This window comes from Pleurodeles waltl, chromosome 2_1, assembly GCF_031143425.1.
Source record: "Pleurodeles waltl isolate 20211129_DDA chromosome 2_1, aPleWal1.hap1.20221129, whole genome shotgun sequence".
Lineage (NCBI taxonomy): Eukaryota > Metazoa > Chordata > Amphibia > Caudata > Salamandridae > Pleurodeles > Pleurodeles waltl.
Window position 1 is genome coordinate 606,303,737 of NC_090438.1, and position 13,981 is coordinate 606,317,717.

Here is a 13,981-nt window from a genome sequence, read left to right on the forward strand (position 1 = left end):
TCAGTTCACAAATAACAGACTAATGGGTATCTCGATCACAAGAAGAAAATGTCCTTGAGCCCTATCAGGCACACTGATGAACTTTCATTTCAGAACTGTCTTCTCTTCAGGTGTCCATTGCAATAGAAAATCCTAAACATAGACCAGAAATTTGATTTTGACGCCGTCCAACTAAGTTAACCGTTGTGAGCAAAGTTATGGGTGGGAAAAGTGGATTTAGGAAAATCTACTACCATGGCATACTAAACCCAATGTCAAAACTTTCTTCAGCCAAGAATGGAATTGTAACTCAACATCATTCTGTAATAAAGCAAGAATGTAGGGGTGTGTTGCCACCAGGTGGAATAGTTCTTCTCAATTAAGGTAACTATTAGCTCACGTTGGAGGAACAAGGTGCATCAGTTTTATACTGTTCAAAGCCATTAAAGTGTCCAGTTTACTTACTGTTACTTTGTATAAGACACAAATTGGTACCAAATCCCATCTTGAGTATGCATCTTTTGACTTCTCTTAAAACTATGAAAACAGCTACTCGCTGGCATTATTTCAAGAAATTGGGTATTTCTAATACATAGCAGACAATTCCAAAGCAAAACGACACAGAGAAACATTCGACTGTGTAAGCATGTCACAACATAAGGTAAGAAATGCAGATTTTAAAGAGAAACCGATGGTAAGTACAGAATACATAGAAAGAAAAACTTACAGTGACTGGAAACTCAAGGATGTTAGCATTGTCTTCTACGTAAAGCTAAAGCCATCATCACAGAGGGATAGCCAAAAGGAGAGAGAAGAAGGCATGCGTTTACATCAGCATTGTTAGTAAGGTGGAGAGGCACAAATGACCTAACAAGAAACGGTTTCTGGCAGGGAAAAGACATGAGACGAGTAAAACATTTATTCAGAACAGAGACACCCAAACGTCAGCTTAAAGTGGTCAACAATATCACATGCTGCAAGGGCTGTGAAAACTACTGCAGACAATCTCTTGATTCAGACCTCTGGAATTTCGGAAATAAAACGAAAAATTTTAGTGTAATGCACAAATGCAAAGAACTAATTTTGCCTAGATTTTGCTCCTGGCTCCAAGTTCGAAATACTTAAACCTACTAGATGGATACGTAGGCTCTCATTGAACAGAGCTAAACGCCACTGCAGCAGCGTCACAGAAGGCACGCAAGTTTTCAGAGCAGGCAGTAGGTTTGATGAACTCACTCTGTCACGTTTTTTGCTTCCTGAAAACAAACTCCCAAAGCATCTCTAAAGGGAAAACTGTGTGCAACTAAAGCTGTTTTATGCAGAACACCTTCTATGCTACAGCTCTCCCCTTATCCTAGTACACTATTACTGGCCCCTTCTCACCTTTTTAAAGCTCACTTCCATTGGGTTCCGGGCTGCCTGGCGAAGCCTTCGGGCCACTCAAGATTTCCAGGCCCATTCCGGAACTAAGAGGTCTTCATGAACTTTTAAAATGTTTGGAGAACACTCAAGGTGAACCAACATCTTGAGTCACTTCTGTACACCAGGGGAAGCAATGTGAAACGAGGCCAAGACATTTTTGGGTTGTTTGTGCTCCCTTACAGAGGGAATGCAAGTGTTGTTGATCAAGCTGTAATGTCCCTTTTGGGGCCAATACTGATTTGCATATGGGTTGCATCCCTGATCCAGCACAGTGAACACAGGCTCACAAATCTAATGTTTGAGCTGAAGTCATATCAACCATCAATTTGTGATCTTCGAATTCCGAGAGTCCATGGATGCAGAGCACAGCCACTTTAGTGTAAATGTTAAGGAGAAGAGGACTTACTGAGAGAAGATTTAACAAATGGTGGTTCTTTTGTTTCAGTGTAAAAACTTCAGCAAGGTCTCTGGAGAATAGAAGCCTTTTCTAAAGCTCTTTGCTGTGTTTGGTGCTTTTTTGTTATGCTCTCAGACTATTTATCCAGAATCTGTTTAGCGAGTATCACAACATGCTGGTGGTGCAAGGCAAATTAACTTCATTTAACGTAAAGGGGATGTTCATGCATGCCTCCCCCAGCTTTATTCGCCTCCCCCACATAGATGAAGCAATCATGAGGTGGTTTTGTTAACAAAAGAAGCTCCGCCATCCGTGAGAAGACATGAGACAATATGCAGAATGTAATTTGACTGCTGAAGAGTATTTGAACGTGGTGATGACCCCACGACAGGTCTGTCCTGTGTTAAGGAGCAATTCCCTGATCATGCCTCCACAGTAAATCTGACAACTTTTCATTCTAAGTTTGTTTGGAACAGTGAAGTTGCTAGAGTTGATCAGAAGATCCTCTGGTTCTAAACCATGAATCTGTAAATTTGCTTTGGGGAAACTAGCCTTTGTAAAACAAACATACAATGTGTGAATGTATCTTACATGTGGAACGTCCTCCACAAGGAACAGGTGACCATTAGTCATAGGTCTACCAAACAGCCTTGTGAGGCAATCTACCGGGTCCAGGTGGTGGCAACTCATGTCATGGTCACAGTGGCACACTCGGTCTTGGTCTCCACACTGGTTTACCCCTGTGCTGTTAAATATGTACAGCAGTGTAGTAAAGGGAGGATGTAAAGGGAATCCCAAGGATACCCAATACAATGGGGACAATAGTAATAAGCCTATGTAAGCCTGGAAGAATACCTGGGGTTACTCAATAGATGGGCGGCGGGGGGGATAGTGCACATCCTAGTGAGATTAATCCACAGTATTACCAATGTCTCCTGGTTTCAAGAGTGTTGAGAATTGTCTTACTCTCTCTGCACTGGGGATCATTGTAGGTGCCACACATAGCCTTCTGCAATTATGTTTAATAAATCAATAACACTCAGTATTTCTTCACTTGTAATTTTCTCACATAAAGTAGCCTTGGTCTGTTCCAAGTTTAAAAGTCCAGTACTGATAAAAATATATTGATTGTATTCCACCCATAACCTCATAGGTTTGGGTATGAATGTGCCAGGTTAACAAGGTGTGAATCTTTTCCCCAGAAGGAGGTGAACCAGCTTAGCAAGTACCTGAAGGAGCTACAACCAGACATCTGCACTGCAGAGATCATCAGCTTATGACTTTCATGCCCAATCTCCCCCCCAAAAAAATCATAAAAGTGCCAGAGAGGCTTCAATTGTCATTTCCCCCTCTGCCCAAAAAAAAACAGACTCTGAAATAGAAATTATATTAATTTGCAGAGGAACATTGACTGTCATTGGCATCTGTGAATGCTGTACGGACAGTAGTGATTCCTCAGCTTTCCAAAGATTTGGAAAATAGTGGCCTCCACAATTGCTATCACTACCCCCTCAATTTCCTAAGGTGGACTGAAAGCATGTTGTTAAATAAGAGCTACTAACCACTCAAGATAGAGACCAAATGGTTTGACATATTAGTGGCCTTTGATGTCAGTGACCATGGAATAAAGCTAGACTGGTCAGTAAATAAAGAAGGAATCGAAAGGGTAGCCATACTTTGATCCCCCTCCTTCCTTTATACATGTTTATGTTACACTCCGACTGAAGGACATTCTTTCTGGAGGTTTTCACCTTTTGTATGTTTGTATAAGAACGGCTATGATGCGGGAGTGAAGATAGTGCACTGGCACCCTGTGACATCCTCTTTGGAATGTTGGGAGCTGGTGCTGAGGAGAAGCAGGATTTTTGTCGGGAGCTGATGGGTAGCTGGACAGCAGGTAGAAACTGGGGAAAGGTGGGGGGCCATAGAGCTGGAGTAGGGGTGTCGGCGACACTTTGCATGGTTTCTTACAACAACGTCTTGGGCACCTCTCTCTTTTACATTGCTACCCATGGACTCTCTTGGGTTATCCTGAGAGAGGATCCAGATTTGCTGAAATGAAGGAACATGTTTATGTGAACCACCATCCCTTCCTCAGTTTGGGTGCTGGGGGTTAAGATGTGGACCTTGAGAAAGTCAGTGCCCAGGTGTACCATCAGGATTCCACATTATGCATAAATGAGTTAAATGAGGTATTTCTCATGTCTGAATCAACAGATTACAAACAGGTACAATGGATAGAGGGTGAAGTATGAGTGCATTGGGTGAAAGGCACTGGAGAGTAGAAAAAAGGAGTAATCTTCACTCTAGAACATAGATAAGAGAAGCATGAACCTCAAAGTAACACTGGTTCCTCTGATTAGTAGGGTATTATTCCTGAAACTAATTATACACTACAAATTATATTTATGCTCAGATGGATGTAAAGTTAAATGCCAACTCAATCCGCTTTGCTTGGGAACCCTAGGAACAGGTTTCGGATCACAGTTTTAGGGTGATTTACACCTCAGAGGACAGCATGTTGTTGGAGGCCAAGCAAAGATTTTGCTACTTGGATTATACAGTTTGCCTGTTTAACAGTTTTTCAATAAATAACAGAACTAGAAACCCCTACTTCAGAAGTGGGGACAACGTTTTGTTACTACAGGGCAGTGCAATGTACATATGTATAAAAGGATGCATTTGCCTCTCATGCAGGAGGAAGTACTGAGATGTTTATCCTAAATAGGCAAAGTGGAGGCACTGTGCTCTAAAGAAGACTACCATTAATAGGTTTGTGAAGTGCATTTCAGTTATAGGTTGCATTTTGGGAACTAAAGTGATCAGGTTGAGTTTGCCGTGGGTAACAGAGGGAGCAAGCCTCAAACTATAGCTTTCATCCAGTTTCAAAAGGAAAAACGGAAAGGCGTGTCATTTCACACAGTTGGCTGCATCGTCATTATTGGTATGCACCAGTAATTAGCACTGATATATTAATGCAAAAGATCAGTGCGGAAATTTACTGACACTGATAGTCATGTGGACCTGTGGAGATAGGGTTGGAGGCTCGCACTGAGTGGAAAGCCCCTCCTCTCCCGCAGGTGAGAGAAGCCTGGTGACCCCAGTAAAGCTGCCGGGCTGCAAAGAAGCAATTGCAGTGCCATCTAGAGGTCACTCACCACACCGCACCATGGCCTGGGTGACTGCTGATAGTGTACATCACTCAAGAAGTGGGACTGGAGGAAAGTAGAACCGACAAGGGGATCTGAGCACCGCCATGCCCCACAAAGGGACAGTGAGAGCTCCTCACCCAAACTACGGCGGCAGTGAAAGAAGTCCGAAATAGGCACTCAGGGGCCGAATCAGCAGAACAGAGAGGAATCGATTGTCCCCGCAGCACCCCTGGCACCGTGAAACAAGGCAGAGGAACCGGCACATGCAACCCCGCTTCGCCTGCAGGTGAGAAGAGCACGGCCCGAGGCTGCACTTGCTCTAAGCGGCATCTCTCCTACACCTGACTCTGCAGGGCCTGCGAGAAGAGCACATCCCCGTAGCGTCAGTACGGCTGCCGCGGTCCCCGGTAAAGTGGCAGCTGTGGTACCCAGCTGATGCCCCCGGCCTTTCTGAAGAGCTAATAGATGCAGGAGCCCCTGTCCGAACTGGCTGTGACAGGTTAGAACTCCGCTGAGCCTCGTAGAGCAAGGCCGTTATAAGGGGAACACAAAAATATTAAGCGCAGAGAGAAGTTAGCCCTCTGAATCTGCCAGGGTAGATGGAATTCACACTCCAATGTGTCTCAAAACAGCTGTTAGGCTACATCAACATCAATGAGTGGCAGCAGCGCCATCTAGCGGTTGCTTATCGCACGAGCGTGAGCAGTTTTGGAGGGGCCCTGAAGAATAGAACTGCCTGAAGATGCCACCATCGTGTCGGGCGAGGCAGGTCCCGATGAGACACGGAACAGGCTGCCACATGCTTGATTGGCAAGTGTAAAAAAAAATAAAAAAAAAAAGATACTTTATATACATATATACATATATATATATAAAGAAAGACCAAGAAAAGAGAAACAGGTGAGCGAGACACCTCACAGAGCGAAAGGCACAGAGATAGCCTGTAGAGAAAGGTGTAAAAGATGAGTTGAGTGCACCACACGCCTGTCGTTGCCACAATTAGGGGGGGCAAAAAGCCCCAAGAAGCCCAAAAATGCCCAATCCACCAAAACTACCAACAGTCCAGTGAAAGCCAAGGCCGTGAAGTCAAAGGCAGCCCAGCCCTAAGCAGCAAAGCCTAAAAAGGCAGCAAGCCCATTGAAGGCACAAGGATGACTGAGCACTGCACGCGCGCCATCCCTAGTGACTGTCTGCTGCTGCAATCAGGAATACAGCACCGCACATCCTTAGATCACCACCGCAAGCAAGAGGAGCAGACACATAAGGTGCAAGGTGAGGACACCCACAGAGAGACTGCTTGATAGCCCCACTGTCTGCCTGAAAGGGCACCAGCACAAGCTCAAGGGTTACAGAGACCATGCATGAATGCAAGACTGAGATCATACTAACTGGCCAGCAGCCCCAGCACTGAATGGCCACTGTTGGCCTGTTAATGATGATGTTACACGATGTGGCCAAGCCTGCACAAACCTTGGCAGGACCAGGCACTGTAACGGTGCACCCTCGAAGTGCAAGCCACCACAATACGCGCTCTAGGAAAGACTGGAGGAAGGTGATCCAGCAAGTGGCGCACCAAGAAGATCCCTAAGGAAGGGACAGGACCTGCAAGAGGGCCATGAGGAGAAACAGCCAGGTCAGGACCTGAGAGAGGTCCACAGGGAGAAAGAGTCAAGTCCTATTGATAGGACTGGGCCTGTGAGAGGCTGCAACAGAAGACGGTACACGGTCCTAGGAACAGGATGTGACCAGTGAGAAGCCCATGTGCAGTGGCAATGAGAAAGCATGGCACAACACCACGTTGCAAAGAAAGAAAGAAAAGGAGGGAAGAGAGTGACCAAACCTGTCACACTGAAAGACTCGACAACCACAGGTGCGCAAGAGGAGGAAAGAAATGTGTTCAAGATCAAGGACTCGTACCACCACTCGAGAGGTCATCCATCTACACAAGCCAGCGGCCGGGGTGCAGTGTTGTCACTGGAGGAAGCCCAGTCGAAGTAACTAACGTAAGCCGCTTGCATGCACAAACCGAGACCCTGCCCCATGCTTCACAGTGCAACCGTCCAGCCACTGGTCAATGGCTGCTTGAGACAAATGGCATCCATGCTAGCGACTGCACATGCCAAAGGAGAAGAACCGCACATGGCTTCGAAGTCCCTCCACTCATTTTCACTCCATGCAAGATCTCACCTAATATAGCCCAAGTCATCACACTGGTAAGAAGGTCATCATTAGCACATGCATCACCAGAACCACGCAAGGAGTAAGGAACATCAACACCAAGGGACCAACAAGGCATTCCTGGCACCATCAGAGACCAATCAACCAGAAAATAACTGTTAGGCCACACGTCAACCTGAGTCCTGCTTGCAAAAGCACATGGAGTAGAAGACAACCACCCTATGTAGTTGAACGAGCGACTTGGCTGTGACCCTGTTGGTGGTTCTGCAGTGCCCCCTTCACGCAGCCTGGAAGAGACCCCACACAGCCCATGTGGTCCCATGGCAATCAAGTGAAAAAAGGCCTCAAGGAAAATCCTTCAAAAGGGAATCCTGGTATAAGAGATGAGTATGAAGCTGCTCTGCCGACTAGCACCGGCAGGCACAGAGGCCTCAGAGGAAGATGTCCCAAACATCACACTGTCATCCAAGCCTCTGAAAGTTTGCCATCCACGGAGCCACAGCACCTCCAAAGAAACCCCTGCAGTGGATTCCACCAAAGCTCCTGAAGCAACCCTGTTTGAACAGTTGACACCAACTCCAACACCATGAGAGCAGGCATGACTGACCAACCGGATATGTGTGAACTGTAACCCATCTGACATGCTGTCAAAGGAGCCGGACTCCATACACACCGTTTTTATGCCCAGAGCTGTCTGGTTAAATAACAGATGCATTCTGTGATGAACAAGCGCTCCCTGGTCCAGCAATCCTGTACTGTCCTGGTGACTGCCTGATGAGGGACAAAGACTCAGTGGTGTTTTATTGTGTTGTTTAATTCTTTTTTCACAGGGTGGACTCATTGTTTCTTTTCAATAAGGTTTGCGAGGGATGTCCATCACAGGACTCACCGGTCATTTGATCCTACCAATAAAAAAGGCCACGCGCATGTGCCCTCAGGCCAGTTACGGTACCACAACTATGACTGTGTCCCTTACTTGCACAACATGTGGGCCCAGTGCTCACAACCCTACAATATAGAAAAAGTACAACCCTATATGTGAGCAGGTCAGCTATGTTGCAGTCATGGTGTCCTGCTAGTGAATTCAGTTGCCCCTTTCCCCAGTGTGCTGACCCTTATAGTGCCATTATGGATGCACAGGAACATCTTGACTCCCAGTTAACCTCATCCCATACACATTTATCAGTGCTATTCAAACCAAATATGTATAGAACCCCTTAATTTCATCTGAACACATTTGTATCCACAAAGAAAGATGGGAAAAAAGATCTTGCTTCTCCATTGAAAGTTATTCAGACCAGACATACACTATGTTTTACATTGGCAGAAGCAGGCTGGAGTATGTCAGGGCAGTGCTAGGAGGCTTGGAGAGGATAGAAGAGAGCAGCTCTGGCTAGAAGTAAATCTACAAAGTACCCAAGAATCTTACGGGCAATATTCACATAGCGAGAACCCATCTTGGGGGTAGGCCATCTGTCCTGTATCCATGCCTTACTTCACAATCAGGTGGATTTGGAGGCTCAGTCACGCTGAACACACAGGTATGCCTAGGACAGCCACTTAGTAGCCTCACTGCTCGATGTAGGTAAAAACGGTCTGTACTCCTTGACTACATATCTATTGCCACAGCCTGGCTGTTAGGAAATTATTCACCTGTGATAAAAGTAGTATTACTTTAGGAACACCATTATTCCCTAAAAAGAGTGTAGCCATTTGTGGTGGACAAACATCCACATGGCATGATTCTTGTTGTAGTGAATGACTCTGCAACCTTGGTTTTTATAATGATATTGATTTATTTGTGCTCAGAGATCGAGTGTGACTTCCCTCTTTGCCAGTTCTTCACAACTGTCAAAGACTGGAACGTCACTGCTCACATGCTTACAATGGAATTCCTAGATTCTGATGTCCTTTAAAGGACCACATCATATCCTCCTCCATTCATAATACAAGCAAATCGGAGGCAGTAAAATATTGAATGAAAACTTAAGAATAACTGTAAAAGAAAAAACTTATGACTTATCACATATCATTCTAAACCTATACTTAAGGAAGGAAAAATAACTTATCTCTCAAGATGGTGACGATAAAAATGAACTATCCTTTTCTCCCATCAGCATGATGCCACTGCATCCATCATCCTTCTTATCACCCCTAACCTTGCACTCATGCAATCCATACTTAGCCACTCTCCTATAATTCCACCTCTCACCGTTCTTTATTTAACTTGAAAAGGTCCAGGGAACTTACACAAGCCTTTGACTACTTGACCTGACTTCACTTTCACCCAATCACCTGGTACAATCAAGCTACTTTCACTTTTCATTTTTTTTTTTTTGGAGTCATCGCCACAATTTTGGGTGATACTATTTTCCACAGTCTTCTCACCCTTAATTAGCTCCTTCAACCAGAATGGTATAAATTTTGTACAAGGCTTTATACCACGCATCAAAAAGAAGGCTGAAATGTTTACAGTGGTATTTTCCGTTTTGCGGTGCACCCAGACTAAGTCAGACACTGTCCTTTCAACATATAATTTGTTGATTAGTGCCAACTGGATAGTCTCCTTGACCATTCTGTTGGCCCTTTCAACAATTCCATTAGCTTGGGGATTGTACAGAGTCATGCATGAATGTTTAATTTCACTGGATGGCAAAAACTCATCTCATGAGAGGTCAGTTGGGTACCATTGTACTCTATCTGGAAATCCTTCATCCTTAAACATTTATGACAAGACTTATCATGGATGTTGTTATTTCCGACATAAATTCAAATAATACTCATCTGGAATGCACATCAACCAAAACTAGTGCAAATCTGGGCTCATGCTTAACCCCACACATGGGACCAATAAAGTCTGCACACACACTATACCAAACTTGTCCAGGGTCATCCATGGTACCAAAATCTGCTTGACTGACAACCGTCAACTTTATTTTTTACTCTCCGTACATACCTCACAATGCTCTACACAATTCACGACATCATCATAAATCCCTGGTCACCAAAATTCCAATCTTAGCCTTTTCTTTGTGAGCATTTGACCCAAATGCCTTTCATGAGCAATGCCAAAAGGTTTCTTCCTCACTTCGACAGGTGGTACAATTTTCTCATCCTGCACCAAAATGTTGTCACCTACCAACAACTCATCCAACACCTTACCATAAGGTATCAAAGCCGGAGTCCATGCGCTCTCTCTTTCACTAACAGTTGAATAACTTCTCTCAAAACTTCATCATTTACCATGGCTTTATTCAATCAATCAATCAATCAGTACATATGTAGAGCGCCCTACTCACTCACGAGGGTCTCAAGGCGCTTGAGAGGGGGAGCTGCTACTACTCGAACAGCCAGGTCTTGAGGTGTCTCCTGAAGGTCAGCAGGTCCTTGGTCTGCCGTAAGTGGATGGGGAGAGTGTTCCAGGTCTTGGCGGCGAGGTAGGAGAATTATCTGCCACTGGTTGTTGTACTGTGGATGCGTGGAACGGTGGTGAGGGTGAGGTCGGCAGAGCGGAGTTGTCGGTTCGGGGTGTAGAAGGTAAGTCGTTCATTGAGGTATGCTGGTTCGGTGTTGTGGAGTGCTTTGTGGGCGAGGGTGAGGAGCTTGAAGATGATCCTCTTGTTGACGGGGAGCCAGTGTAGGTCTCTCAAGTGGGCTGTGATGTGGCTGTGGCGAGGGATGTTGAGGATGAGGCGTGCGGAGGCGTTCTGTATGAGTTGAAGTCTTTTCTGGAGATTGTCCGTGGTTCCCGCGTAGAGAGCGTTGCCGTAGTCCAGTCTGCTGCCGACGAGGGCCTGGGTGACCATCCTTCTGGTTTCGGTGGGGATCCACCTGTCGATCTTGCGTAGGGTGTTGAAGCAGGAGGATGAGACGGCATTGACTTGTTGGTTCATGGAGAGCGATGAGTCTAGGATGAAACCCAGGTTGCGTGCGTGGTTGGTGGGCGTCGGTGCGGCTCCCAGTGTGGTCGGCCACCAGGAGTCGTCCTAGGAGGAGGGGGTGGGACTGAGGATGAGGCTTCTGTCTTGTCTGAGTTCAGTTTTAGGTGACTGTTCTCCATCCAGTTGGCAACGGCCTTCATTCCTTCGTGGAGGTTGGTTTTGGCGGTGGCGGGGTCCTTGGTGAGGGAGAGGATCAGCTGGGTGTCGTCGGAGTAAGAGACGATGTTGAGGTTGTGAGATCGGACGATGTTGGCGAGCAGTGCCATGTAGACGTTGAAGAGGGTCGGGCTGAGGGAAGATCCTTGAGGTACGCCACAGATGGTCTTGGTGGCTTCAGATAGAAAGATAGGGAGGCGGACTCTCTGGGTTCTGCCAGTGAGGAAGGAAGTGATTCAGTCCAGGGCTTTGTCACGGATCCCTGCACCGTTGAGGCGTGTGAGTAATGTGTGGTGGCAGACGGTGTCAAAGGCGGCCAAGAGGTCCAGGAGGATGAGGGCTGCAGTCTCGCCTTTGTCCAGCAGGGTCCTGATGTCATCGGTGGAGGCGATGAGTGCGGTCTCTATGCTGTGGTTGCTGTGAAAACCGGATTGGGACAGGTCCAGAGTGTTGTTTTCCTCAAGGAGGTGGGTCAGTTGCCTGTTGACGATCTTCTCAATGACCTTCCTGGGAACGGGAGCAGGGAGATGGGCCGGTAGTTTGAGGTCCTTTGGGTCTGCCTTCGGTTTCTTGAGTAAGGTGTTGACCTTGGCGTGCTTCCAGCTTTCCCGGAAGGTGGCGGTCTTGAAAGGAGCTGTTGATGATCATCCGGAGTTGCGGGGAGATGATGGAGCTCGCTCTGTTGAAGATGTGGTGCGGGCAGGGGTCGGATGGTGAGCCGGAGTGGATGGTGTTCATGGCTTTGGTGGTGTCATCGTCGCTGATGTGGATCCAGGAGAGAAGGAGGTTGGTGTGGCTGGGGGGTGGTGAGTCAGAGGTGTTGGCGACTGCCGGTGGGGTCTTGGTGTTGAAGTTGTCGTGGATGTCTGCGATCTTGCTGTGAAAAAAGGTGGCAAGGGAGTCGCAGAGGTCTTGCGAAGGTGGGATGCCATTGGTGCTGGGGTTGGAGAGTTCCTTCACGATGTTGAAGAGCTCTTTTCTGTTGTGCGCATTGTTGTCGGTGCGTTCCTTGAAGGAGGATCTCTTAGCGGTCCGGATGAGCTGATGGTGCCTGCGGATGGCATTCTTGAGGGCAATGTGGGCAGGCGGTGTCTGTTCTTGGCGCCATTTCTTCTTGAGTTTTCAGCAAGTCTGTTTGGAGGTCCGTAGGTCAGCGGTGAACCAGGTGGCCTTTCTGACGGTGCAGTTGTAGAAGGGTATATTGATCAGGGCGAGAGCATTGGCGCAGTCGTCAATCCATTGCCTGAGGTTGCGGGCAGCTGTGTCGGTGTCAGTAGTGTCATCTGGTGGGGCTTGGGCGGAGATCAGCTGGTCGTTGGTGACCTTGTTCCAGCTGCGGTGGGGTGTCCGTTGCGGGTGGTGGTGCGTGGTGGGTTTCTCAAAGTGGATGTAGTGGTCGTTGGTCCAGTGGAGTTTGGTGGTGTTGCTGAAGGTGACGTGGCTGCTGGCAGAGAAGATGGGGTTGAGCGTGTGTCTGGCGGAGTGGGTGGGTGACGTGACGAGGTGTTCGAGTCCGAGGTTGTCAAGGTTGTCGAGCAGGGCGGTGGAGTTGCTGTCATTGGTTTTCTCGAGGTGGAAGTTCAGGTCTCCGAGGAGGACGTAGTCTGTAGAAGCAAGGGCTTGAGTGCTGATGACGTCGGGGATGGAGTGACTGAACTGTGGTCAAGGTCCGGTGGATCCACTCATCACTACTCACTGCTCCCAAACTACAGTAAACCACATCACTCAAAACTGCCACAGCACCTTCCTTCCCATTCCCAATTACTGTCTCCTTGTCCACCAATTCTCAATCCAACAGAAAGCGTGAGAGACAGTCTGCTTGAACGTTTCTCCATCAAGGTATATACTGAACTGTGTAGTTATACTATTGTAACCTGGCTGCCAGTCTGACAGAACCTTTGCCTGCACCTCTCAGAGACAGAATCTTCACAAGGGGTTTGTGATCAGTACGGAGTCTAATTTGACTTCCCCATATACACATCCTGAAGTGCTCTAAACTCCATGCTGCCACCAACACCTCCCTCTCAATAACTGAATAATGGCTTTCCATGGGTGTCAAGGAGCTAGATGCAAATGCAACTGTTTTTTCTGTTGACCCATGAAATTGTGATAAAACAGCACGATCCACTCACACTATTATCTACTATCACAGCAAAGTTACATCTGGTGTCAAACGGTTCTCAAATTCACATCTCACACACTTCTTTTTTGATGTTATCAAAGCATGCATTTTGTGGATCAACCCAAGAAAAAGTTATGCCTTTTCTTAATAAAGTTTTTAAAATCTCCATCTTGGAAGCAAAGTTTTTCACAAACTTTGAGTAGTACACTAACAAACGTAAAAAATATCTTAATTGTTTCCTTGCTTTGGGGTGTTGGTGCAAACTTAATTGCAGCTAACAGATCTTTCTTAGCTTTAATCGCATCAACTTATAAGGTACAACCAAGATACTCAATTTCCCGAGCCAGGAATACACATTTTTCCTTCCTTAATGTCAATCCTGACTTTAAAATTATTTCTAGAACCTGTTTTAACATGAAATTGTGACTCTAAACACTGTTCCCAAAAACCATGAGTCATCCTGAAAATAGACGATGTTACTCATGCCTCTAATTATGTCAGTCATAACTCTCTGGAAGACACTTGCTGTTGAACATAGGCTAAAGGGCATTCTCGTAAAATGGAAAGTGCCTTTCATAGTTATGAATGCCACCAAAAACATGGAGTCTTCATGAAGGCGGACATAGTGGTAGGC

The 13,981-nt window shown here is 46.4% G+C and overlaps 1 protein-coding gene across 3 annotated transcripts in view; it reads right to left on the reverse strand.

The window, feature by feature from the left end:
* The window catches only part of ELMO1 (engulfment and cell motility 1), a 1,154,836-nt gene that overhangs the window by 748,901 nt on the left and 391,954 nt on the right, over positions 1-13,981 (reverse strand). The window contains exon 12 of one of the 3 annotated variants that reach the window (XM_069215618.1): positions 707-751. The exons of the other annotated variants lie outside the window; for them this stretch is intronic. Within the exon in view, the coding sequence (XP_069071719.1) occupies positions 707-751 (45 nt within the window). The remainder of the gene's footprint in view (positions 1-706; positions 752-13,981) is intronic. 3 annotated transcript variants of the gene reach the window in all.